The sequence below is a fragment of the Tyto alba genome, unplaced genomic scaffold (assembly GCF_018691265.1).
Source record: "Tyto alba isolate M040663 unplaced genomic scaffold, T.alba_DEE_v4.0 Super-Scaffold_49, whole genome shotgun sequence".
NCBI lineage: Eukaryota > Metazoa > Chordata > Aves > Strigiformes > Tytonidae > Tyto > Tyto alba.
The window spans coordinates 1,282,358-1,308,505 of record NW_024881325.1 but is presented as its reverse complement, the minus strand read 5'-3'; the positions used below and the strand labels follow the sequence as shown (position 1 = coordinate 1,308,505).

The 26,148-nt window shown below is 37.8% G+C and overlaps 1 protein-coding gene across 3 annotated transcripts in view; it reads left to right on the top strand.

Moving 5' to 3' along the window:
* The window catches only part of VGLL4 (vestigial like family member 4), a 91,391-nt gene that overhangs the window by 7,151 nt on the left and 58,092 nt on the right, over positions 1–26,148 (top strand). For 2 of the 3 annotated variants that reach the window (XM_042807018.1, XM_032995824.2), the window contains one exon: positions 244–320. In XM_042807018.1, coding sequence (XP_042662952.1) covers positions 257–320 — 64 coding nt within the window. In that variant the 5' untranslated portion in view covers positions 244–256. Of the gene's footprint in view, positions 1–243; positions 321–22,238; positions 22,261–26,148 lie in introns of those variants that run through there. The other variant, XM_032995826.2, reaches the window with a different exon arrangement.

Sequence of the window (26,148 nt, the reverse complement as noted above, 5' to 3'; positions counted from 1 at the left end):
TTCCAGTGTTTCCTTATTTTCAGCAATGACTTAGTTTTAACAAATCCTGTACTTGGTATAACATGGAAAGAGCATCAGAAACCTGGAGTTTTGATTTTCTGCTGTCATGCTCTTGTTGATCATTACCACTTCCTTCTGTGAAACCCGATGTGTGTATGCTATGAACAAGTGGCCTACCACCTAGTATGTTGTGGTTAGGGCTCTCTGAGTTTACTCTTTGAAACTTTGCTCTGAATTTTCCAGGATCCAGAGAGGAATGGAGACTCCATTGGATGTTTTGTCGAGAGCAGCATCTCTAGTACATGCTGATGATGAGAAACGTAAGTCTGAAATTTAGTTCTCTGCTTTGTTGGATCCAGATGTTTTATGTTTGCACTATATATCAGCCTACATGCTGGATTTATCAGTCTTTGTATTTTACTGAATCTAAGACATGTAGAAAAATATCTTCAGAAGCCTTTTAAAGGTTATCTTCCTCAGGTACAAAACCAATACATTGTATTTAAACTGGTTAGTAGGCAAGAGAGAATCATGCCTGTTATTTTGAAAAAGTTCTTAACAATTCATATAAAGGTGCTGCTCTTTTCTCAGTTGCATTTGCATTGTTAGTAGACAAAAAGTTGCAGTGGAACTGCTGTCAAACTAAGGACAACTTGAGAACTCATGCTCTGTAACAAAATCAGTTAGACTTGTTCTCATTTAAGAGCACGTAGCTGGGTGGGCATGAGTGGGTTGCAAAGATTCCTTTTCAGTTCATAAGAACTAAGAGGTAGACTGTTATCAGTAATGAGCATTTCATTTTCCTTTCACTGCTGCTAAAAGTACAGGATTTTAACATAATAAATTATGTCAGTTGAAGCTACAGAGGCTCATGTTGCCAATCTTTTTCTTTTAACATTCATGATAAGCATTTAAGATGCATTAACTAATGTTAGAATAATATTTTCAATTCTGCCCAATTGCAGTGCTACTTTGTAGATCAGATTGTTACCTGCACGCTTAGTAATAAATGTCTCTGTCAGTTTTTTTTCTGAGTAGTGTAAGCACTCAGGAAGTGTGTGCATCTTGGGTATAATTTTTTACCTGAATAGATGCTAACTACAAAAATGGTATTTTGGATTTCAAACTGCTTTTGTGTGTAGCTTCTGTGCGTAAAATCACCTTTTAAGATGATTTCAGCTTTTCTTCTTTTGCTCGTTGTTCCTTTATTCTGTATATATTTTTTGAAAAGTAATTGCCTTGAATGTTTAATAAAAGAATTGATTTACTGCTGTTGCTAATCAACTTCCTAAAGTAATTGCAAAGCAAACAAACACAGTGTATTTGGACAACAAGTCCCAGAATTTTTGTGTTTATTCAAATAGTCAAGATAACAGTAGCTTGCTCTTTCAGAATCTTGTAAAATGGAGGTTTCATATTTTGATGAGCTCTTCTGTATGACTGGCTCTTAGCTTCGTAACAAATATTGGTCTTGCTGTTCTTTCGTGTTCACCTTGTGGCTGGATAACTACCAAGGTTTTGCTGATCCCACTGCGGTAGGATGATTTGGTTGACTGCTACAGTTATTGACTATTACTGGCAAGAGGAACAGCCGTAGAAGTCCTTGAAGAAATAATTTCAACCATGATTTTGGCCCAGGGGATTTCTCTTGGAAACTAACATATATTCATAGAAAGCGCTTAACCTATTTTCTTTTGACTACATCTTTTTAAATATATTTTGAATATGTATTCTCAATTTTCTTAAGCTTAAATGCATTCTTTTTGGTTAACTGTTGCCTAGTTTGATTTTGAGTTCCACAGGATAGGAATGTTGGGCTGGATTTAGAGAATCCAGAGGAGTCTGATTCAGTGCAACTAGCATGTGAGGAAGCTGATACGTATCTGGTTCTAATTTACATTCCTTTAGTCTTACCACTTAGACTTAATTAGATTTATGCCACTCTGCAGCTTCTAATTTATGCTGTCTCTGAGTTTGTCGTGGTGGTGTGCATATTGCACACCAAAAATGTTATAGTATGAAGGGCTGCTAAAAGGAAGAAATGAGGAGTCCGGACCAGTGACTGAACTTGCACTTTTTTGTGTCAGTTTTTGTGGAAATGGCACCAGCCAGACTTCACTCTGTGTTATAGAGTATATACTACAGCTTGAAGTTGGTCTTAATCTTGAATTTAGTAATAATCCTTGAGTTTTCCATTAAGGTGCCTGGCATGCTGCTCCTGGAGTTCTAGCAGTGGTCCCGTCTATTTCTGTATCCTCTCTTCACTTTGTCTAACACTTACAGTTTTACTTAGAGTTTCTAATACTCCAGTCATGACCAGGAGTGCAGTAACTTTTATTTATTTATGTATTTATTTTTTTTTCAAATCAGGTTACTTTCAGATACTTGGTATCTGAACAAACTATTGAATTTGTTTCTTGTATTTAAGTAATACATACAGGTAATTTTATTGTTAATTCATTGGAAAAAAAAATCCAGTGGGTTCTTTTTGGCATTTCTAATGATATCATGAAGTTTCCTGCTTCCAAAGTTTTGAATCAGGGTGTTTCAGATTAATTTAGTTTCTGAAACATTTCTGTCTTACCCTGAGTGTTTTATTTTTGTGCTGGAATAGAAATTTGTCTAACAGATAACTCCTGATGCCCTTTGTGCCTTTCATGGTTGAAATGTTATCTTCTTTTTTGAATGAAGAGCAAAGGAAATGTAGCAATAAGCTACCCTGACCTGACTGTGCTACCAAGTAACTAGTGGTTAGATTCCAGTAGTGAAACAGTTAATCTACTTTACTTGTTAAGATGATTCAACTCACCTTAGATAGTCTTATCTAAGCTGTATGCCATGTAAGACTTGAAAACAGCTAATTTGCCACTTTTTAAAGATCATTTTAAGCAATTACGACATCCATTTTAACTATAATATCTCAAAATGATTCCTCTTCAGAGTAGTTTACTATTACAGATTTTGTAAGAAAAATCAAGGTATTTTTAACACTTCTTCTCTGTCAACTAGTCTAAGAAACATATGCATAATGCATATAAAAGATTTTTGAAGTTAGGCTGTGTATGCTCCTACATGAGGTATAAAGCTAGCTGAAATTGTCAGTGGTGTCATGTTCATACATATCAATAATTTTCACTACTTCTTTTCTTGAAACTGTTAGTACTATTTGTACACAAACCCTTAATCCTCTTGCAGACATCTTAAATTGCAAACTTTCACATGCTGATATGCTTTAATCCCATCTCAAAGAGGGCAGATTTAGATGAGATCTAAGGCAGAAATTGTTCCCTGTGCGGGGGGTGAGGCGCTGGCCCAGGGTGCCCAGAGCAGCTGTGGGTGCCCCCTCCCTGGAAGGGTTCAAGGCCAGGTTGGACGGGGCTGGGAGCCCCCTGGGCTGGGGGAAGGGGGCCCTGCCCGGGGCAGGGGGTGGCACTGGATGATCTTTAACATCTCTTCCAACCCAAACCATTCTGTGCTTCTATTCAAACTAATTTATATATATTATCAGCCTTCAGGTGCATTTACTGAATCCATACATGAAAACAAAGGTTCCTATTAAAAAAACAAGGTTTATTTCCTGAAGCTGGTAGGGATTTAATTTTATTCTTGTTTGTCTGGGTGTATTCAGAGGGGGAATATTAGCAGTATTTATGAATTTAATTATTTCGAACATGAAGGATCCTCTTACCCCTGTTGGCACTCACTGCAGTGCCAGGGAACATAGAAGTGTCTTAGCGTATGTACAAATCACACTCTCTTTAATTTTACCAGCACTTAAAGAAATGAGAGAGATGGGTGCCTATGTAGATTTCCCAGAATGGTTATTGGTTTCTTAAACAAATATGACCTTGAGTGTTTGGTTGGTTGCATTTTTTTTGCAGCTGCACTTATGTCAATAAGGTGACCTTCAGTGATATGTTAGCACTATATGCTGCTTTCAATTGCATTGCTATTTTATTTTCATGAACTACACTATACTGTATTTCAACAGCTCCCAGTTTAAATCATTCTGCACTTGCTATCCAAGAAAATTTATGAAACACTGTTGGTTAACTACTGTGTCGTGGAAATGATTAATTATGGAGAAGAAATGATTACTGTAATTTTGTATTTGTAGCTATTACCACTGTGATGTAAGCAATTATTTAAGCTTATGGTATAGTGGATCTGTACTTAAAAAAGCTCCACGAAACAAAACAAGCTGAACAAAAGAAGACAGACACTCCTTTAAAGGTGATAACAGTTAAAGGACAGGATAAAGATATTTCCTAATGGAGCTCATTGTCTTCTTATTCTCCAAACTTAGTCTTCCATTTCAGTGGAAGGAAGGCATACAGTGATGTAATTATTAGCCAGTCATCTTGAAGGCTTGTCCCTAATTGCTTATTTGTCAGTAGTGCAGGGAAAGGGGGTAAGCAGCCTGTGCTGTTCCTGAGCGGCTGTTCGGTGCCAGAGTAGGTAATGTGCAACTGTCTTATCTGTAAGTGGCACCTGTAAGGTTTTGCTGGTGTTTTTTCAGTGCTTCAGAAGTGGGCTTTATATGAAGTGAACATCTGTAGGACCTGTGTGTATATGCTGTCTTTTTGATGTTTTCATAGCTGGAAACCTCATTGGGTATGGGTTATTGTACAAGTGCAAAACTCAAGTTTGCAATGAGATGCTTGATACTACTCATTACTCTTCTGTCCCTCTTCTTTTCTTAGACTGTTCTTACTTGGGTTGTACTGATTCTCGTACATTCAGGATGCAAGCTGCCTATTTTTAGAAGATCACAGTATAAACTGGTAGTATTTAACTGAAAGCAAGGAATTATTTAAAGTACATTTTTAGTTTCCATAATTGTGTTGAACAGCAAGTGATCAAACATTAAGGACGATTATAATTTTTTATTTATCTTGTATAAAAATAAGAGTTTTGGGAACTGGTCTTTCAGTTATCAACAGTGTTTTAAAAGCATGATCTTGTTATTGAGAAAATTGTGAAGGAAAATGCCAGGAAGGACTTGGGTTCGCAGAACGTGTTGAAAGCAATGTGTACTTGGCCTGTGCTGATTTTATAGTAACACTTTACTTACACTTCCCTCCAATATGCAAGTCCAGTGTAAGAACATGGGAATGAATGAGAAAAAGCATGTTGTTTCTCACTCTCTCAGCGTAATATAGTGAAAAGTCTGTTGCTGGCAAACAGAAGAAAATATACTTCCGCAAGGAAATGAAAGGTGTCGAAACAGCTAGTAAATGGCACAATAAAGTCCTGGGTAATAGCTTTGCATTCTTATACATTGTACTAAATCCATACCTATTGAGTCTTGATTTATGTTTTGAAAAACTGATACAGGACTACATTAAAAAAAAAAAAATAAAAAGGTGATCTTTGATCAAGCCATGCTTCTTGCATATGTACCATCAGTCACATGCGTCATCCTCGTATGCATGGAAGCCTGGAATTGTTATTCCACACTTCTTGCCTGTGAACACTGTTATTGTTTGGCAACATTTTCTTTTATGTGGTTTAGTTTAATCCACTTCAAATAATTAAGCGAGACCACACAGTTGATATTTCTAGTACAGAAGAATTACTGTGCTTTAAAATCCCTGCACTAATCCACTTTGTAATAAAATCCTCATGTAGACAAGACCTACAAATCAGTTTTTGCTGTTCTTCATTCATATCAATCAGTTCAGTTAGGAGAATTAATTTTGTGCTGGCTATCATCTCACAATTAACAAATATGCAACGATTAGTTGTTTTGGATCGCTGATCCTAAAAAAGATATTATTTTAAGGCTGAGTTGGGAACAACTTATTGTTTAACACTCTTGAAGAGGATGATGACTCTGTAAGCCTATTGTCTTTAAATACAAAACAGGCACTATGTATAGTAGAATTAGACTTGAATGTTGCCATTTGTGTTGAAGATATTAATGATTAAATATTTCTAGCATCACCAGGACTTTTCACCCACACCACTGTTTGTTTTGTAAATTTATAGCAAGTTATGGGCAGTAAGCCTAAGGCAGGTTTTAGTATCAAGGTTTGCAGAGGTTTAAATAACTTCTGTCCTACTGTGTGAACACATAAATCAGCACTGAAAATATTTAAGATTCTGAAGGTTTTTTGACTGACTAAAAGTGAGGAATTGCATGGCCCTTGCTGTATGAATGCAGTTCATACAAAGTCTCAGCAGTCAGTTCTATTTGAGATTTGCTTTGGGGGGGTGTGTGTGTATTGGGGTTTTCTTGGAGTTCTTTTGTTGTTTTGTTTTGGTTGTTTTTTTTTTTTTTGTTTGGTTGTTTTTTTTTTTTTTTTTTTTGCTAGAGATTCATCTGCTTCAGAAAAATGGGAAACAGTGATAGCATTTTTATACTGAAATGAAATAGCAGTATTATGTCACAGTCCTTGTTTATTTTCTGTTCACAAGTTTGCCCTGTTCTGAGTAGAACTGGAAGAAGTAACACATGCTTTTGTAGTAAGGAGGATGAATATTATATAGCAAAGTATTACTTAAAACAAGATGCAAAATTTCCAATAGAACATAATCTTGTCATGTGACTTACCCTTTGTATTTTTATTTGCACACATATGTCCAAAATAGCAAATCTTGTAACAGAGAAATAAATGGAAAAAGTCTTTGCTGCATGTTGTGGTTAAGAGATATTCCAGTATTACTTCTCATTTATGGAACATTTGTTTTAGGGGTGGAAGGGAGTCAGATTGGTTCAATAAGGGCAACCTGGAGCATGTTTAGAGTTCTTTGGAAATCTAAAATGTGTTTGTGTACTGAACCTTAATTTTCATATAGGCTGTTTTGATGGTAAACTATTTTCCCTTCATGCTAGAATTCTTCATTTTTTGTTCTCAGTAATAGGTATAATACACTTAATAGTTTAGAACCTCGCCACTTCTCTGTTTTGTGTTTATTGTTTTGCTGTTATTTCTGTAGTTTGTGATTATTTTTTTCAGTGTAGCAGTGTTGAGAACGTGCATGTTATCTGTAGTACTCAGTGCTGTACAAGCACATGGCAAAAGCTAGTCCCTCTTCTCCCGAGAGCCGGCCAAGGGCGGGAAGCAGAGCTCCACTGTCGCGATACGGGGCTGCCTCTGATGAGCCAGCAAGTCAGAAGCAGAGATTGGAAATGCACATTTCCCGATTCCCAGCTGGAGCACCTTCTTCACCCCACTGCTAACGCCGTGGCTTCTTCTGAACCTCGAGCTCCGTTAGTGTGCAAAGCAACCTGGCAAAGAAGTCCTCGCAGAGTTTGGTGCTGTGAACACTGTTGCTGCTGTGGAAGTGGGACTGACTGGGTAGGCAGTACGTCTCCTTTTCTGCTTGTCGCCTTTGGAACATTCAGGAAATAAATTGGCTTTTTTATCTTACAATAGCTCATAGCTGCACCATAAAATTGCTCATAGGGAAACTATCCTTAAGAGGTTCTCTCTGAAGAATACCATGCTAATTTCTGTTCCTTTACCTGGGCAAGCTGGCAGTCATTATAGACAACCTTAAGCTACCATTGCCAGCAGGGCTGACTAGATCACTGTTGTGTTTTTTCCCAATTTAGGCTAGATAAAAATATCCCTTATAAGAAAGAGATTGTATGTGATGCTTCTACTAAGTATCTTGCTTCCTATGACTTTCAGGACTCCTCCAGTAAATGAAGGAGTCATTTTTGATCTTAACCTTGTACTTTGTGTTTTGTAGGGCAACATTTACTGAAATCCTACTTGGCTAGGTTGAGGGCAACACAACCACGTTAACCCAGATTTTTCTTTTGCATTCTGTAAATACATTTAGCAGGTTTTGTCTGCATGTTGTTCCTCAGTGCTTTCAAAGTTTGGGGATTTAAAATCAGGGTTTGTCAACTCTTGGATGTCTCTGACTAACTAGCCCAGCTCAACCTTTCATTTAAAGCTTGACTTCTTCGGCAGACTTTTCCCTTACTGGGTTGAAAGGAGGGTGTGCTTCGTGATTACTTCTCATATGAAAATACGAGGAATCTCCATGTTTGTTCTTTTATGGTAAATGAAAATATTGATTTGATTGTCTTCCCATCAGGTTGGTGATAGGATGAACATGTCTGTTGGTTCAGAGAAGAGGCAGATATTTGATATAGACAAAGATTTAGGTCTTGAAAATTAGAGGTATGGTTAGACTTTGGTGTTTTTCAACTCAGTTTAATATACTTAACTTTTTAAATTGCAGAAATTAATGTGCAATTCAGTAATTTAATAGCTTTTATGATTTAAGTTCTGACCAAAAGCACAGTGCCTATCTGTGATGTCTAGCAAAAGAGAAACTTAAGTTTTCTGGAGGAAATGCTAATTTCTAAGAAGCAGTATCAGTAAAAATCCATTTGTAATTTCTTAAGAGGTACAAGAAATGTTAAAAGTAGATTTGTCAGCTAGTCATATGCATAATTTCTGATCAATGGTAGGAGAAGAAGGGGAGTCCTAGTTTTGGAGCAGAATCATACATCTTTTTTTTTTTTTTTTTTTACTGAAAGGGGAAAAGTATGGAAGTGTTATGTTTGTTTAGTGATAATGTGATGGAAAAACATACGTGGTTCAATCATTGAGGTGCAGCCTGAATCATCTGTTGTTGCTGTATGAGTACTAAAAGCTTTAAAGAATAAAAGTCTATGAGTGTTCTGCTTTTATGGACCATACAGACCAGAAAATACTAGTATCTTCTCTGTTTTAAATACCACTTAATCTGTTTTTTAGTATAATACCTGAATGGCTGAATTCCTGACCTTCTGCTTTTTGTCTTTCAAAAACTGTAGCTGTTTGTATTACTCAGTATTTCACAGGGCAGCTTCCTGTAAATGGTGTCAGGGCCATTTAATCATTTTTAGGATTTTCTTGACAGTAGCAGTGTTAAATAGGATAACTGATTGTTTGGGTTGGTTAGTGTTGGGTTTTTTAAATAAATAAATTATTCTTACCTCCAGAAAACTTCGCTCTTTTTTTCACAAAGTTTATTGTAGCAGGGAAATAAAGAATGGGTAGAGTTGTGTTTTCAACTCGTTAAATAGGCTGGAAAATGGGGCAGTTGTCTGCTTGGCGCCTAGATGTATTTTAATAGCAGAACACCATTAACATAATCAGTGGAGTGATGGTAATGCTTTCAGGAACAAAAGTGTTTAAACATTTTTTTTTCGAATTAATTTTAAAAAACATTTGCAAGGGATTCAGCTGCCTACAGTTTGTAAACATGTTGTAGCATCCTTCTACCCGGTTGGGTAGATGTTTCTCCCCAAGCTGCACTAGCTCAGGAAACAGGCTGCTTGGAGTTCCTGAGCAATGTCAGCCAGACAATATATCTTTTCTTTCTGAATCCTTTTTAGCTAATTGGTGATAAAATATTTGCAGTGTTTGGTGGCATTACCTCAAGTAAATGATGTTTACAGAAACACTATGTCTTTAAGTGTTGTTTGGCAAATGGAGGGGAAGGAATCTTCTTGCTAGAATGGAATTTGTCATCAGATACCAGCCATTGCTTTGGAAATTGCAGCTGACTGAATACCGTATTGTTAAGCGTGATAGCACATAAATAACCGTATGGAACTTGTCAATGCACGTGCTTCTAAATGACTGTAGTTTCTGAAATGCTATACTTGGAACTTTGTGCTCAATTTGTCTATTTTACAATAATATATATTTGTTATAGCCTGAATTCTGAAGTAATGTAGGAAAATTTATTCAGTCATTAGGTTTTGTCTGTTTTCTGGCAGTGATTGAAACTACATAAGTGGTCTGTTTTTTACAGCTAGGCAGAATATACTAGCATGTGAAAATCTGGCAATTCTTCATGTGGTAAATATTATTTGTCATATTTAATTAAAAAAAAAAAATTCTTAATTAGCAGTACTGCAGGCTGACTTGTGAAATGCAGGGTGCTTTCCTGAGTTGTTCTTTCCCCATCTTGAAGAGCACAGAGAATCAGGACAAGCTTGGAAACATCACTGTCACACATGAAAAGCTAGTATTCACATGGGGCGGAATTAGTAAGAGGAAGGGAGTTAAAATATTTCAGAAATGCTTTGGATTTAGTATATTTACTATTGTTTATCTGCTTTTCCTTATTTATTTGTTTTTGTAGGTACTTATTTCAACACTTCATCCATGTGTCTAGAAATGTTAGAATCAGAGCGCTGGACGACTTCCTTGCTGCCTCCTGCCAGTAGCTATGCTGTCCCTCCTGTTGCTCAGGTTCTACCTACCAGATGCCATACGTTTTGGAGTGACTGTAATTCATTTTCCAGATGGCAAAGCAGGTCTTTTGGGGAGAGAAAATGTCTTTGGTGCAATGTAGCGATTCTCAGTTTTGTTTATGCAGGCAGGCAAATCTGGAGGTACTTTTTTTCTGGGAGCAAATGAAAAGATTATATTTAAGAAAGGAGGACTGAGTAAACTCTGTGTTCGGTTAGGGTTTTTAAAATCCTGTGCTGGAAAAAAGTTGGTTTTGGTTGACTACATAGTCTTTATATGCACAGTATGTTAAAACAGTATTAATGTTGTAAATTCTTTTGAAAGCAGTGCAGTGTTAAAATTGAAGTGGTCCTATACAATCTTTACTCCTTTTTCAGTTATACAGTCTTTAGTGAAAGGATCATGGAATATTTACAGTTCTGTTGTAAATAGGAATATGCAAGTTCTTAGTCAATGAGTGTATGTTTGGTATTTTCTTTTCCCTTTCTGGGAACTCAGACTTTATTTATGGTATGCTATTCAAATTCTGACCTGAAGGAGGAAGGATCTGGACATGGTTTTTCCAGTCCACGATGAGTGTCTTAATTAATGGCTTATGAAATAAAAGGAGGATACAGTCAATTACCAAACTCTGTTTTACTAATTTATGCCTTTTCTTCAGCTGTTTAAGAAAAAAAATTAAAAAAAAAAAAAAAGCAGTAATACTTTGTTTCAGACTGAAGAGAGCATATTTCTCCCCAAGAAGCAAACACCAAAATTACTTGCTTTTAATTTTTCCCCTCTTTTGCTGTTGAACCAAAAATCAGTTACTTGTGTAAGCATAATCCTGGCTACAAATCTGATATGCAGCTATAGACAATGTCACTACAGAAATGTCTGTCATCTATAAGCTTAAAAGGAGAAATGCTTCTTATTTAGCAAATTGAAGAGTGATTTAGTACTCTCCTCTGATTTTTATTTTTTTTCCCCCCTGTTCTGATTTCAAACATAAAGATACACTGATTGAAAGGTGTCCCCCAAACCACTACCCTGTATTACAAGAGGTTTTTTGTCCATCCACTACAACAGTATCGTATTAGGTGATAATACTTTCATAACACTGGAACTAAGTTTGCTTTAGATGTATATTTATTGCTTTGTAAGAGAAACATTATAAACACTTGTTGGACTGAAATAGTCTTTTGTGTGTTCTTCTTTTAAATTGAGTAATTTTAGTACATGAACTGGGCTTAACTTTCCTGAAACTGTGGCACTAGTAGGAGCTGCTTTTGTTTTCTGGGTCATGCTCGTACTGTCTCTTTGGTTCATGTGAAAACATCTGTGTATTACAGCTGTAACTTTATTAGTATAAGTCTCTGGCCTTTATTTGCTTTCTTTAGAGCCAGATATATCTGGCTTATAATATTGAAAGAGTGGCAGTTCATCTGTGGCTCCAGCTGTCTGCCTTTTCAGTTTTTGTGTCTTACTGCACCTCTTGTTTAGCCTGATCTGGAAAGCATTTGATTATATAAACGTGCAAAAATGTTACTTTCCCCTCTGAACTTGCCTCCAAATTATAAGATAAATTAAGGACCTCTTTCAGCAGTTTTTATCCTCAGAGTTGTCTCATCAGTAGACAACACAGTGGTTTTCAAATAGTGGTCTGGATTTCAAATATGTTAAAGTTCAGCAGTGTTGGCCTCTGATTGAAATCCATGATCTTACTGTGCAGGGGCCTCAGTCTTTGTGAGAATTTCAGAATGGTACTTACCATAATTCTATTGGTTTATGTGTTATCATATTTACCTACCCAAACTATTCTTTTATTTCAAAATAATGAGCTCTGTTTTTAGAAGTATTGTTGAATAGTTAATTAGCTTTAAATTTATTAACATTTATATTAGTCCTTAATAAAATTGTTATACATTGATAATATTATTGTTCTCTTCAGTAAAACATCTGAGAAACATAGGCTTAAGAATGTAATTGTTCAGTATTTGAATATGAAGGAAAGTAATGGGCTTTCCAGTGTATTCTTCTGTGGAAATGAAAATCAATTTGGAAATTTCAGCCTGCCCTCTTTGCAAAAATCTAGATAGGTGGGCTGCTTTTTGTTTTGTTTTGGTTTGGTTTGTTTTTAGTAGAATAATAGTTAACTAATCTCAATTGAAACCCTTGAGCTGTCTGACTCTTCTTGACTAAAGTACTTGATAGACTTTATCTGAGTTAATAGCAGTAACTGGGTACATGAGGATCTTGTGGTGCCAGGAGGCAGTGGGTCAGCTGCCTTAAGCCCTTTGACTGAACTTCCCATGACTCTCAACAGATGTTTTGCCTTTAAAGGTCAGTTTAACTTTCTGACCAGACTAGCCCCTTGCTTCCCAGAGCATGCCAAGATAGTTAAGAACTGGAATGTAGTTTGACATCAGGAATGAAATTTCATTAATTTCTTTTTCACTTCCTTAGTTATTCAACCAAATCTCACGATACCCACTTTCATAACAACTGTCTTGGAAAGAACACTTTCAAAGGATAATACAATGTTAGAAGAATAATGTTATATGAAAAATTAGACCATGTTGGTATTCTGAATAGTTTAAGGCAGAATCATTGAAGTTTTAAGTAGTGTATTTTCATAATGTTTGCTTCTGTTACAATAGCACATAGAAACATTGCTGTGCTAGGCACTGAAAAATACGCGTAATTAAACTCCCATCCAAAATGTATGGTATGCATATCTGTGGTGCTAAAAACAGCCACAGAAGATCGCTCAGTTAATGGAATCAAACGCCATTCTTGAAAATGGAAATGGCAAGAAAAATTTGCCCCTCAGAAGACCGGGCTTGAAGTTTCAGCAAATTGTAAGCTCTCGGCAGGACACTGTTAGCTCTAAAAATTAGAAACATTTGTACGTAATGTATTTTCAGAGAGAGTCACAATTTGCTTCTCTGTTGGGATATGAGAGTTGTTTTGCGGCAGCGGAATGACGCATCTTGTGACTGGCCCAAGCCTGCAGTAGGTGTCTCACGGGAAGCTTTGGCTGAGCCCTGGACAGTTACTGGCTGGCTCTCACCTGCGGCACGCAGGTTCTGCCCGCCTGGCCTCACTCTGCGGGCGGGTGAGGAGGGTGGGATATCTCCACTGGGATTCCTGCAAGGATCTTCTGACTCTCTTTCACAGTTTGATCGTGGATTATGGGAAAGAACACGTAGGAGACTCACATGTGTGAATTACTACTGTGCTTCTTATGGCGCTCAGTAATCTGAGTATTTACTCCGTGATGCAGTTTACAGTGTCATCTGGCATATGCTTATACGTTTTGTCAATCTACCGAGTGAAAATTTCAGTATTTTGTCACCACTCATAAAATAATCATTAATAAAGTAATCCTGCACAGTATTTTTTTTCTCAGCCAGCAGCTTTGCTGAAAGGTTCAAGAACGCTATTGTGTTCAGAAGAGGCAAAAATTACCATGTTTCTTCATTTAATTCTCCCTTCAAAACTCAGTATCTCCAGTTCTATAGGTAGAAAAGGAGCAAACAAATTGGTACACCCATATGACAACTACAGCATCATGCTGAAATAACAACTTCTGTCTTATTTAGATGACTTTATCCTTATGTGTTTCCAGTGTAGATCCCCCTAGTATTTTATGGTGGTCTGTTCATATTTCATATTTGTGTGCATATGTCTATCTGATCTTTTGATAATTTGGGAGGTCCAAATTATCAAAAAAAGGTTTTGTAACTGTCCGTTACCTTCTTTCAAGTGCTATGGTTACCAGCTTCTTATGAGCAGGATATTTATTGTTGCCTGTGCTTGAAGTGCTCAATACAATGCCTTGATAACTGCTTGGAATTTCTACCAGAGTAGGAATAGCCGTAAGTATTTTTCTGCCAAAATGATAAGTGCTTTTTATCTTTTTTTCTGAACAAGTTTAGTAATTTCCTCTGTGTTTGTATCTACAGCTCATCCAGCCACTCATTCTTGAATGTCCAAAAAAAAAGGATAGGCTAATGTCACTAACATGTGTCCTTTCCGTCTTGGTCACTTTTGTTATCCTTATGTGAGTTACTTCACGATGTACCAAAACTCCAGGAGAGCTGTTTCTTCTTTTAAAGAAACTTTGGATTCTTTCTGTCTCCCATATTGGATAACTTAGTTGACTTTTTACTGCATTCTTGTAAAATACAGGATCTTAGTGTTTAAAAGCAAATGTATCTAACCCCAATTTAAAATAAAAATATTTCATTGGAGAATGCTTTCTCTTAGATAGTTTCCCTTCCATATTCTTAAGGGTTTTTACTCTCTCTCTAACCCAGAATTGCAATTTCTGTGTTTGAATCCTCTTACAGTGAAGGTCACACCTAGTAGGCAGGCTGGGTACTTGCTTAGTAATCCGTGTGTAATTCTGGCAAAACTCACAGTTCTGTTCTCATGACGCAAAAAAAATGAGCGAATCCCACACAATGCACTTTGTTTCAAGCATAGTGGTAGTTAAATGGTGATTCTAAACCATGTTAGCAAAAGGTAGAGGGCATCTTGAATTATTTTCTGGTGTGCTTGTACAGGATGATTACCAACAATTTAAAAGACATTTGAAAAAACACCCAAGAAGTATCTCTGAATGCTGTCACTACAGGAAGCAAAGCCATCTATAAGCCTGTGAAGTATCAAATTTTATTTTAGACTGGGGAAACAAATAGGTTATCTTTTGATTAACATCATTTTCCTCCGTATTTCTCCCCAAGTTACCTGAATGTCTTTTAAGAAGCCCAGCTTGTAGTAATGATCTCCTACTGTCCAGCAGCTGGTGGGAGCTGGAAGAGCACTGGGAATTCTGTGCAGTGTTTGGGGAGGGGGCTGGCTAGGAATATTAGATGTTCCCCAGCTTCTTTGGTTCCATGAGTTTGTCTAGTCCATCATTTCTCTTTTCATCGTTCCCTGTTCTAGGAGATCGCGTTTCCTGATGGTACTGGTAAGATTTCAAAGAAGTTTACTTTTTTTTTTTTCCTCAGACCTTGCCTTATAATTTTCTTAACCGTTATTTTATGAAAAGATGTGGGAGATGTGGAAGCTTTGGAAAGAGTATATGCCAATCACTATTTTGTAATGATTTATTTTGTTTCTGTTTTGGGGGTTTTTTGGGTTTGGTTTTTTTTTTTTTTTTTTAGATTTGTTATGTCTAAGTATTGGACTTGACAGATAGAATACATCCAGAAAGCTAATTAAATTTTGAACTGAATTTTATGCTTCTGTTACTGAGAGTAGAATTTTGGTTTGATGTGTGCTTTATTTCTTGGGGTTTTTAAGCCAATGCTGAAATACAAACTTATGAAGGAAAATATTTACACACTTGTATTAATTAAAAAAAAAAAAAAAAAAAGAGACGAAGAAAAAGAGCAAAAGGGATTGTTGTTTATAGTGACCAAGGAGCAGCTTTCAGAAGGTTCCTAGTTGTCTGTGTGAAAGTGTGATAGTCAAATAAGCCTGTGCATTCAGACCGAGATTATGAGAAAAATGATGATGGAATTCTCGCATTTAGGGGCCAATGCCAGCTGCTTCTGAACTAGAATTCTTGCAAATCCAGAAAAATGAGCGCATATTGATAAATGGTTTATAGCTGTTTCCACCCTGGGCGGGACTGGGACGTGTCCAATCCCCAGAAGGCGGTGGTGGGAGCCCGAGCCCGACACCAGTGGAGCCGCGAGTAGCCCGTGTTCCGGCAGCCACGTGGTAAAGGCTCCACGCATCTTGGGATTTTTTTTGCATAATTCTTCACATGAGGTGTGCACGTGTGAGAGCTGCATTCATTCATAATCCCTATGACAATTGTTTTATGCCCTCCGGAACATGAAATTAACTTCTGTTTTTTGTGATAAGCATATTGGATCCTTTTCCAGAACTGGCCCTCTGCATTCTCCAAGGTCGGTCTTTTAATTTTCTTTCTACCTGTCATTATTGTGTGGTTATTCTTTTGTTCCTTGTGCGTGTGGGTAGTAGATTGCAGGCTGAAAATGAATGTACAGCTTATTGCTGGAATTGAGTTCCATGGGCTAGCTAATTAAATGTTCCATGTGAAGTGGTGGCTTTACGCTTTTGGTGTTTGTATGGCTGTAATGAAATCCACGTAATGTCATTTGTGAAGTAACTGAGATTATTTTAATTTCAAGAAATTACATTGACATTAACTGTATTAATGTAATGTTAAGTATTTAATTTAATATTTAAAATATTTAATGCTTTTACCCAATTGTTTTTTTTAATGTGAGTTTTGCGTTTTGCTGAAGTAGCAAGAAATAATATGAAGGTACTTTGTTTCAGTCGAGAAGGTATTTCTAGAAAGGTGGAGCAGAGGTTTGTGTCACCAGCTTTCACTGAAACGCACCTCACTGCAATTTGATAGTTGGTCTTTTAAAGGTATATTGCTACGGTGAGCGAAAGGTGTGGTGAGAAATGTAGTAAAATGGAATTTTACTACATGAAGGAATTACAAAGCTGTCCTGTGTTAGTACATTCTTAGCACATTTAGCACAATTTCTTTGCAGTGCTGTGAATTGGTTTTAGCCTATAATTCATAAGAGTTTAGGTATATAAATATTTTATAAGGCATAATATCCAGCTCATTCTGAAGTTAATGCACAAGAAGAAAACTGGAAAAGCGTAGGGAATTCTGTAAGGAATTAAGCTGGAGGCTGGGGGGTGGGGAGAAAGGAGTTGGTGACTTAAAGGATCCTTCAAGAGCTGAAACATTATTTCTTAAAGTCTGCTACAGTCATATTTTAGCTGTTCTTCAGACTGTAGGGTTTGGTTTTGTCACTATACTGTGAAGTAGGTATTGAATCTGTTACGATGTAAATCAGTGACAACAGTCTGTGCAGCTTTACTGGTGCCGGGTCAGACAAGTACGGGGAATAAAATGAACACAATGCAACAGGGTGACTGTTCAGCTTCCAATGAATTGGAGATACAGGTTCTGACTTCCTTGCTTTATAGATTGCTGGACCACAGATAGTTTTGATCTGATAGCTCACTGTATTTAAGAATCATCACCGTTTCTTGAAGCCATTTTATACTGTGTATGTAGTGCACACGCAACCAGAACATCGAGCTTCATTCCTAGCTTAGCTTACAACTGTGCAGGAGAACTTTAACTGACGTCTAATTGGGCTTTGAACAAGAATTGCCCAGGTGGCCACAGGCTGTAGGCTAAACTTCAAACGAGCGTTAGTCACCGTTTGCATGGTAGATCAGTGTATTTCTTCATGGAAAGACGTTTCAGGGGAGAGTAGGGAATGGGCTGTGCCTCTGCTCTCCCCGATTCCTGCTGGCCTGGGGATCGCTGCCTTGCACAAGGATCAGCTGGGCTCTTTCCGAAGCGTGGCTCAGAGATGCTGGCCTCCACAAAACGTTACCGACGAGTTTTCTGCAATTTATTCTCGGGGGCCAAGTCAGCACTTCTGTTGAGGGTGTTTGTTTTGTTTGGCTTTTTTTTTTGTTGTTGTTTTTTGTTTGTTTGTTTTCTTTTTTCTGATTCCTTTCCACCATGCACACTGAGGAAAGCAGGATTCCCCACAACTGCAAAGGAATCAGAATTTATGTATTTAAACAGTCAGATACTGTGTCATATCCCTTCCCAGTTTGTTCTCAGTTTTAGGCTGTGTACAGATGTTATATCATTTTTACTTGGAAACCAACACAGAAAAAGAACTTTGTGGAACTGGTGCAGGCCCTTGTGATGACAAAGTAGTGTCAGTTCAGAGTTTGCTCATATGATTAACACACACTACACCAATATACAACCATTTTAATTGATTCAAGTCTTCATGGGGCTTACTGCAGTTGAATCAAATCAGATCAAGAATAAACTTTCAATGTGGAATATTAGAGGGGTATACATATAAGTGTATGAAGACAAGGACTTGATGTTTCTATTAGATTTTGTATGTGCGTATTTCATTTGGGAAGCCTCACTGTCATCTACTGACATGCTACACTTCAGGCTGTTTATCTAGAATCACTGTCTTGGTGAGTTTATGGTAAACAATATTGCACAAGTTCTTGCACTGGCATCCAGACACAGAATTTATTTTGAATGTTATGCAACACAGTTAACTGAGTTGTATCACTTTTTTTTTGATGATAATTTTTTTTTTTTCCCTCAAAACTTTGCAAATTATCAGATATTTAATAACCTCTGACAGTGCTCAGATAGCGTTCCTGATATTGAATTCCAAGCCAACTGCTGTGCAGGCTGGTGTGGCTAATTGGTTTCTTTGGGATTGTCCTCACTGCACATACATTCCTGACACAAATTCCATCTTCAAGCAAGCAAAGGAAACCTAAATAAGTAGGCTTTAACTAAATTAGTTGGTCTGTCTGGGAGTATAGAATAAAACCTATATTAGCACAACTCCTGTGATACAGAAACTCTGTTGCTTGCATATTATTCTATAATGTGATGGCTATCTCTTGTGCTAGTCTAACTGGAGAGAGATTTTCAGCATAGACAGTTTACCAACTCTTCTGAAGCTGTAAGAGGTTTGAGGGTTCAGTATTTGTTAAGTATATAGAAAACTTGAGGAGCAAGTGGTGTATAAAAATGAATCTATTCATAAGAATGATCTGAAAATAGTGACGGCTGTGGAAGTAGAGTGCAACTACTAGTTTGTGAAAATTGTCCCTAACTTTGAAAATTCTTGTTCTACGTGTACATGTTTGTGTTCAGAGAAAAATGGATGAATGTAGAGATGGTACATAGCTTGGCATAGATGGATCTTCTTGGCGATGTAAAATTTAATAGAAATAAAAATCAGCAGTTTTGACAGGGAATAATGTGTTAGTCTGATGCTTCACACTGGCAGCACAGTTGGTGTGCTGTTTTATAATATTAATGATGAATTTACTTGTGGCATATCTGCTGCAGTCTGACAAAACATAAAGTCCTTATTGGCTTTTGAGTTGGGAGGATTATTCATTTAGGAAGATCGACAGGCATGGCTTCAGCACCCTGTTTATGTTCTTCAGGCTACCCCACGAAGGTACTTTCCCCTAAGGAAGTGATGTGTACACGTGGAGTTCTGTGCTGGTATGGATATGTGATATAACTCCGATTGTATGTCTCCCGTTGTAGCTGAATCCTGCTGATGATAAGTCTGTAAGGTGAACTTTGATCTTGGGATCATCTGTACTGCAGATTTTTTACTGAGGCTGCAATCTTGCCAATGCTTATTCCCATGAACAGTACTGTGAAATTCTAGTTGATGTGATTTATGTGGATATGGCATCCTCATTTTGACTAGCTTTCTTATATTTGATCTTGGCAAAGTCAGATATATCCTAATTTAAATGCAAAGAAACTGTGAAAGGATGTCTTTCTGAGACCAAAGTCAAGCTATGATTTTTCTAGTTAGTTAAGAACCAGATTGTGCTTACAGAGATGTGTAAAGGTTCACAAGAAGAATCCAAGAGTGTTAGAAGATATGCAATTCAACCAGCTTCCCAAGGGCTGTCCACAGGAACGTTTTAGTTGATGCAATGCTGGGCTTGCAAATCAGGACTTACAGGCAAGAATTAGCTGCCTTCACTCACTTTCATGAATCTAGTTGACCTTGCAGAGGGTAAATGCATGCTGCACTTACTTGTGAGGAGATCAAATCTTCGCCCTTACGGTCCCTGGAAGAATCTGAACTCTACCAGGTTTTTTTCTGGGAATTTCTACCACTGCGTTTTTTTTTCATACATTTCATTCTGCCTTGATCAGAGAAAGAGGAATGATATGGACCTATATTTAATTGTTTGTTTCCTGATGACTGAATTAATTCCTGAGTCTTCTTGTTAGCAATGTTTAGAGAAGGCATTCCCTCCTTTGAACAAGAATCTGGCACAATTTATATCCCCCCATCATCCAAAACTAAAGAGAGTGGTTTGCAGAGTGAACGCAGTCCGGAGTAAGGAAAAAGAGGTAGGTATTGTACGGAAAACATGGAGTACCAGGATTCTTTTAATAAAGGTTCTCCACTGGCTGGCTGTCTTGTGACTTTTTAAATACATTGTCAGTAAATTAACAGGTCAGACAGGTTCTGCCTGAAAAGAATATGCAGACCAAGAATTCTTTTATTTTTAATTACTAGAGTGGATGAAAGCAAGGTGTGGTCTTTGGCCCAGCATAGAGAGTCAGGAACCGACTAGCTTCTGTGCCTTCAGGTAAATCTCATCTTCCTGCCTTGATTTCTCCAGCTGCGATATAGGTGTGATACTTGCCTCAGGAGGAAACTGAATATATTCATGTTTGCCAGGCTCCTTGGAGATAGAAATTCTATGCACGTAATATTTCTCATATGTTGTCTGTATTAGATGTTAGAAAATGAACCTCTTTAATAAACATTTAAAAATAAAAATACTGATCACATGGCCTCAGTTTAGTTAAGTTGCATTCTTTCTTCTCTTTGTGGAAAGTAACTGGAAAATGCCCTCCTAGGACCTCTCTCATAAATATTTCCATATAAGAATTTCTTCAATTTTGTGTTATGGTTGTCTGAATATCTGGCTTCAGAGAAAGCTTAAGATAGCAAATTTGTCCTGAGACAGAAGATGATACCTAAATGATTGAGTGCATCTGCTGAATGAGACACCCAAGAAGAAAATACATTTTTACCGTATTTATACGTCTACACCATTTTTAAAGTTTCTGTGTTCTGCCAAACCCAAACATTCAACAATGCTTCAAGACTGGCCTTCAAAATTGTTCATTTAAAAAGTTTTCACTGCTTTCTAGTTTTGAGCTTTTGGACACACTTGGAGGCATCATTTACGTGATTCTTTGTTTATCTGTTAGAATTAAAAGCTTAAAAAAATAAAAATAAATCATGTGCAATTTCTTCAGATGCCCTTGGGAGAAATGGGGCCTTAAGAAAAGCATCAGTATTACAAAACTTTGTAGTATTCTGGAGTTGCAACATAAAGAACACGGGGGGAAAAAGGGGGCAAGGTCACTGCTAGTTTTTCCAGTAGTGGAGTCTCCTTATTTCACTTACTTTACACTGTCTGTTATCATATTTGGAAACAGGAAACTTAAATACTTTTCTAGGCACGTCAGGATTTTGTTCTGTTGACCCCAGCACTGTCATATCTCTGCTATACTTGATTTTTCTTAAGACATATATATGAAATACTTGGAAGTCTTCTTCAGTTCCAGTGCCGTGGGTTTAAATTGTTAGTTATTCATCCACATATCTTGTGATTTGCATTTCATGTGACTGCAAGTGTGGACAGGAGTGTGTGATATCACTGTAGAGGAGAAGGGTTTAGCCGCTTTCCCCAGCGGTAGAGGAGCGCTCTCGCCCTGCCCTGGAGCTGCTTTGGTGAGTGCACGCTCGCGGTTCCTCTTGGCACAGCCACCTGTAAGCCAAGGGAAACGTGTTGGGAGTTGAAGCTGGGGCTGGTTACGCAGCTCAGCAGAGGACAGCTGGAACACACTTGGTCTTTGTGTAGAGATCTCTTTTTTTGGATTGCTTTTTGTCCCTAGATACAGCTTCACCACTGAGATGCTTAAACCCACAACCAGAATGACTAGCAGAGGAAGGACTCCGAGATAAAACGCTCAGAAATGGAGACGGTTTTACTGGTTTCGTTGCATTTCTCTTTTAATTGCAAATATTTGTCATTGGGTAGGGTAGAACGCAGGATCATAGAACGGTTTGGGTTGGAAGGGACCTTCACGATCATCTAGTTCCAAGCCCCTGCGTTGGGCAGGGACACCCTCCCCTAGGCCGGGGGAGCGGCGTGGCTCCCGGCCCGGGCCCGGGCTGCCGCGGGGCCGGGGGCAGGGAGAGGGGAAAGCGGAACGAGGCGAGGTGTCTGAGCGGAGGGCGTGCTTGGGGAGGCAGCAAGGGATGCTGGCAGGAGAACATGGGAACTGGGACCGGTTGGGCAAGGGTTTGGGACAAGTAGGTACTGGTGAAAGAGTACTAGCAGTGAACATGGAAGCCTGAGGCTCAGGTAACAGGAGTAGCTATGGGAAGGGAGCGAGCCTGGCATCAGAGGTCGGGTGAGACGATGAGTTGAAAAGGTAGGATACGACAAGAGGGGCTGAGAAGTATTCTGCCTGTTTGATGGAGGGAAGTTGTTCAGCCTCACTGTTAATTCTTGTGGGTACTAGTTTTGTGGAGTGGTGGGGATAGTGCTAGGGGGTGAGTCTTTTCTTTTTAACTTGCCCTGTTAGGAAAATCACATATACTGAAATACTGTATTGAAAAGAAATTTTGAAGGTGGCAATTAAATACAGGTTCTATGATAAAAACGCATGGTATAGAGCATTCCTTGCCATAAGCTGTTTTTGACATAAGGCCTTAGTGTCGTTAACAGAGAGGGCCGGTGCCTACTGAAAGAACCATTTGATACTTGGGTGGGTTTTTTCCATGTTGCTCGGTGTGGAGCCTAAACTTTATTTTCTGCTCACCATTCAAACAACGCTCAACAGGCAAGATCATTCAATTCCTTGTAGGTTTTTGTATGGCACTTTCCACTGTACTGCCACAAAGCTTCATAAACCTTTAATTAATCTTTACAACGCCTCTTTGATATGATTCAGTTCAATCATTATTCAGGACCAGAGCCAGTAAATCTTTCTTTACACAAAAAGAGGTGAAGTCCTGTGAGAATATAGCCTGCAAGTCAATTAAATGTGATTATGCAGTACCACTGTGTGAAGGTGGCAGCTCAGGGTTACCCTAGAAAATTTTTTTTCTGTAATTTTTTAACTTGCAAGTGTTTGCATTTTACAATCATTGTGATACTCTTTAAGCATTTTAATGTATTAAAAAAAATCATACGTAACATTATTTAGCCTGAAACCAGCTTCCTAAGACATGTAATGGAAAGAGTAGAACATGTCCAACTCAATATTTTTGGCGTTTTGATTTACTTTTTTGCTGCTATTTCTTTTAAAACAAAACCAAAGAAAACCAGCTCAGCTAAGACTAGCAAAACCAGACTTCATTCTGGTATGCGCGTGTGCATTTCAGTGCCATGTAGTTCATAGAGCAGTTTAGTCAAGGCTGCTCACACATGTTGGAGTCTTGCTTCTGGACTCATTACCAAGACTGACATAAACTCAGTTATGCTGAATATTAAGGTTGTAAACTGAGAGCCTTTGATTTTTGAGGATACACTATCATACTTTCGTGCATGGTTTAAATGCTTGTTGGTGCACGTTGTGTCTCTTCATCTCCTCATTTATCATCATTTCAACAAATCAGCAGTTCAGACCAATGATATGACTCCTTATTTAATTGCCCTGACCCAGCGTGAGCAATCATTTTCATATGACAGTTCAATTTCTCTAGCTTCTGGAAACAGCAAGCCCAGAATTTTTGGCAAAAATATGACTTATGTAATTAGGCTTTTGCCCTACCATTTCCCTACAAAAAAATGTACTTGTGAATGACTGAAAATGTAGTCAATCTTGAAACAACAGCAACCATGCTTAAATGGTTCTCTGTCCTGCCTCATGACAGTCACTTCAAGAAAAGACTCCTGTTCCTCTTCTAAATGTAAAAATCACTTTTAGTGGTTTTCTTGTTATTATTTATGGCTAAGTAAATGACATTCTAAAGTTGGTTGGAGAATTGCAATACTGGCAGTCTTAAAACAAGAGTTGATAAAGAATGCATGCTTTATTTTTCTAAGAATTGTCTGCAGGCAAATAGTAGTATTTTGTGTAGTGAATTAGTTTCAATATTGTACTCTTATGTATGCTTGCTGTATTAAATTGTGTCATACTAACAGGATGTTTCTGCTGAAATAAGGTCTAGGAAAGGTTTAGCTTTAATGTAAAACTTAGTAACTCTCTACTGCCTTGTTTCGCAATGGGATTGGATTGTTTTAATTTCTAACCATGTCCCAAAATGGAATTTGATACAGTAAGTGTGAGCCATAATTTTATGTTGTGGGTGGGAGGCAAAACTGAAGTGTAAAGTACAGTGTCTTCCCCATCCTGCCAAGTTCTAGGTCTGTGAAAGGGTGTAATAAATTCTGTGCAGTGGATATCTGGACATTTTAATTCCAGTTCCACACTAGCGTATGGTCACCTAAGTCTTAATGCATTCATATTCTTCGTTAGATTTTGCCAATATGGTTTGCAGTATAGCAGTGTCAGTGATATAAGGATCCTCATATAGGGTTTGTGTGATGTAATTAGGAAACAAAAACCAAATTTGCGTTGTTTGTTATAGAAATGAATGTTTTTTCAAAAAAAAAAAAATGCTAACTGCAAATGTCTTTGTTGGTTTTCTTTTTTTTTTTAAGGGAATTTTTCTCAAGTTTTTGAATACAGGCCTGAGATAGAGGCATATTCACCTTGTATAAATACCATTAGCAGTAAGATAATATTTTCATTCAAGATGGATACTGTTATCTCTGTGCAATCTATTCATTGCTTTATGGATAATGAGGGGACCACTGGGACCATTTCTAATCACCACAACCTTCCAGCATGCTACGTTTGTATATAGTCTTCTGATTTACAAGCTAAGTGTGGAAAATACCATGAATGGGTTTTATTTTTGCCTATACAATTATCTCATTGTAAGGCACACTGATGACCTTTGCACATATACGATGCCCTGTGATATTAATGAATTTTATGTTCTGCATCTCTGAAAGAAAATGTTTGTTTCCATCACTCATCATCTTTCCTATGGGTTATATGCATAAAAGGAAGAGGAATGGTAGCATTCAGGTATTACAGATTTCTCCAGCCAGGTGAGATTCGGTATCATATAGTGAAAGTTTGGTAGTATGTCCATCCTAAAGTGTTATCGACCCAGACTGATGATCTGTGTTATGTCAACTTAGATAGATTTAGGCAGCGTTTTAAAAGAAAATGGTATTTATGCAACATCTCATTATGTTTTTGTAGGATAGTGAATTCTAGATGTTAGTTCCATGCGACTAGTGCTTTTGAACCTTGCGTTCACAAACTTAGCCTTTTGCAAAGGTGTAAATGAAGAAGGTTTGTTCTCTGTCAGTAACACCATGCATGCTGGAATCATGTGCTGTATTGTTGTATGCTGTTGACCCTTTTTAAAAATAATTATTATTTTCCCCGCCCTTGAGGTACATGTCCATGCAGATTTTTGATAAATGTGGTTTATGTCTATATTTTTTAAATTCTTAAGATGGTGTCCTGGCTTATTTCTGCAGGATAAGCTATGTAAAGAGAACAGGTTTGGTCGATCACAACAGATTCCAGGAGTGACCTACATACAAGCAGCCTAATGGGTGAGAGTTGAGGAGAGTGAATGTAATAGCAGCAGTAATTATGGGAAGTAACTGTTTGGGTTCTCTCATGATCCCAAAACCAAAAATGTACATTGTGATATTCCTCAGTCTGTGGAGTGAAAAATGTGTGAGGGCTGGATGGGCTTAGATGGTAAGTCTCTGCTCCACTCAGCTTACCTCCTACAGCTGATTTTTTTTCTTGCATGGAAGCTGAGATCTGTCTGCAGGGGAATTTTATCTACAATGGAGCTTCTATATCAGAAGCTGATGCTGGGACTGTTAGGAGTCCTTCCTCTTTAGCCACCAGTCCTGTCACAAAATAATGCCTTTTTTACCCTCTTCTCTTGAAGGAGGAGTGTGTAGACTCCATTATACCCAGGATAACTCTGAGGTTTTCCAGCACTTTGGGAAGGAGATGGTGTATAACCAGGTCAGTAGAAGCAAACATGGCTTATCTTGAGTCCCTGTTCCTGTAGCTGAGAGGACCTGTAGCTCAAGAGAAAGTAAATAAAAGGTCAAGAGGCGGAGGACCAAGACATAGAGGGATAAGGTGGTATAAAAGTGAAAGCGTTATCTGCCATTTCAGTATTGGGATATCAGAGCCTCACGGTTGTCTGTCTTTCAGTATTGTGTGTGCTTAAGCCTGTCCTGTTGCTACAGGACTGGTAGCAACCAG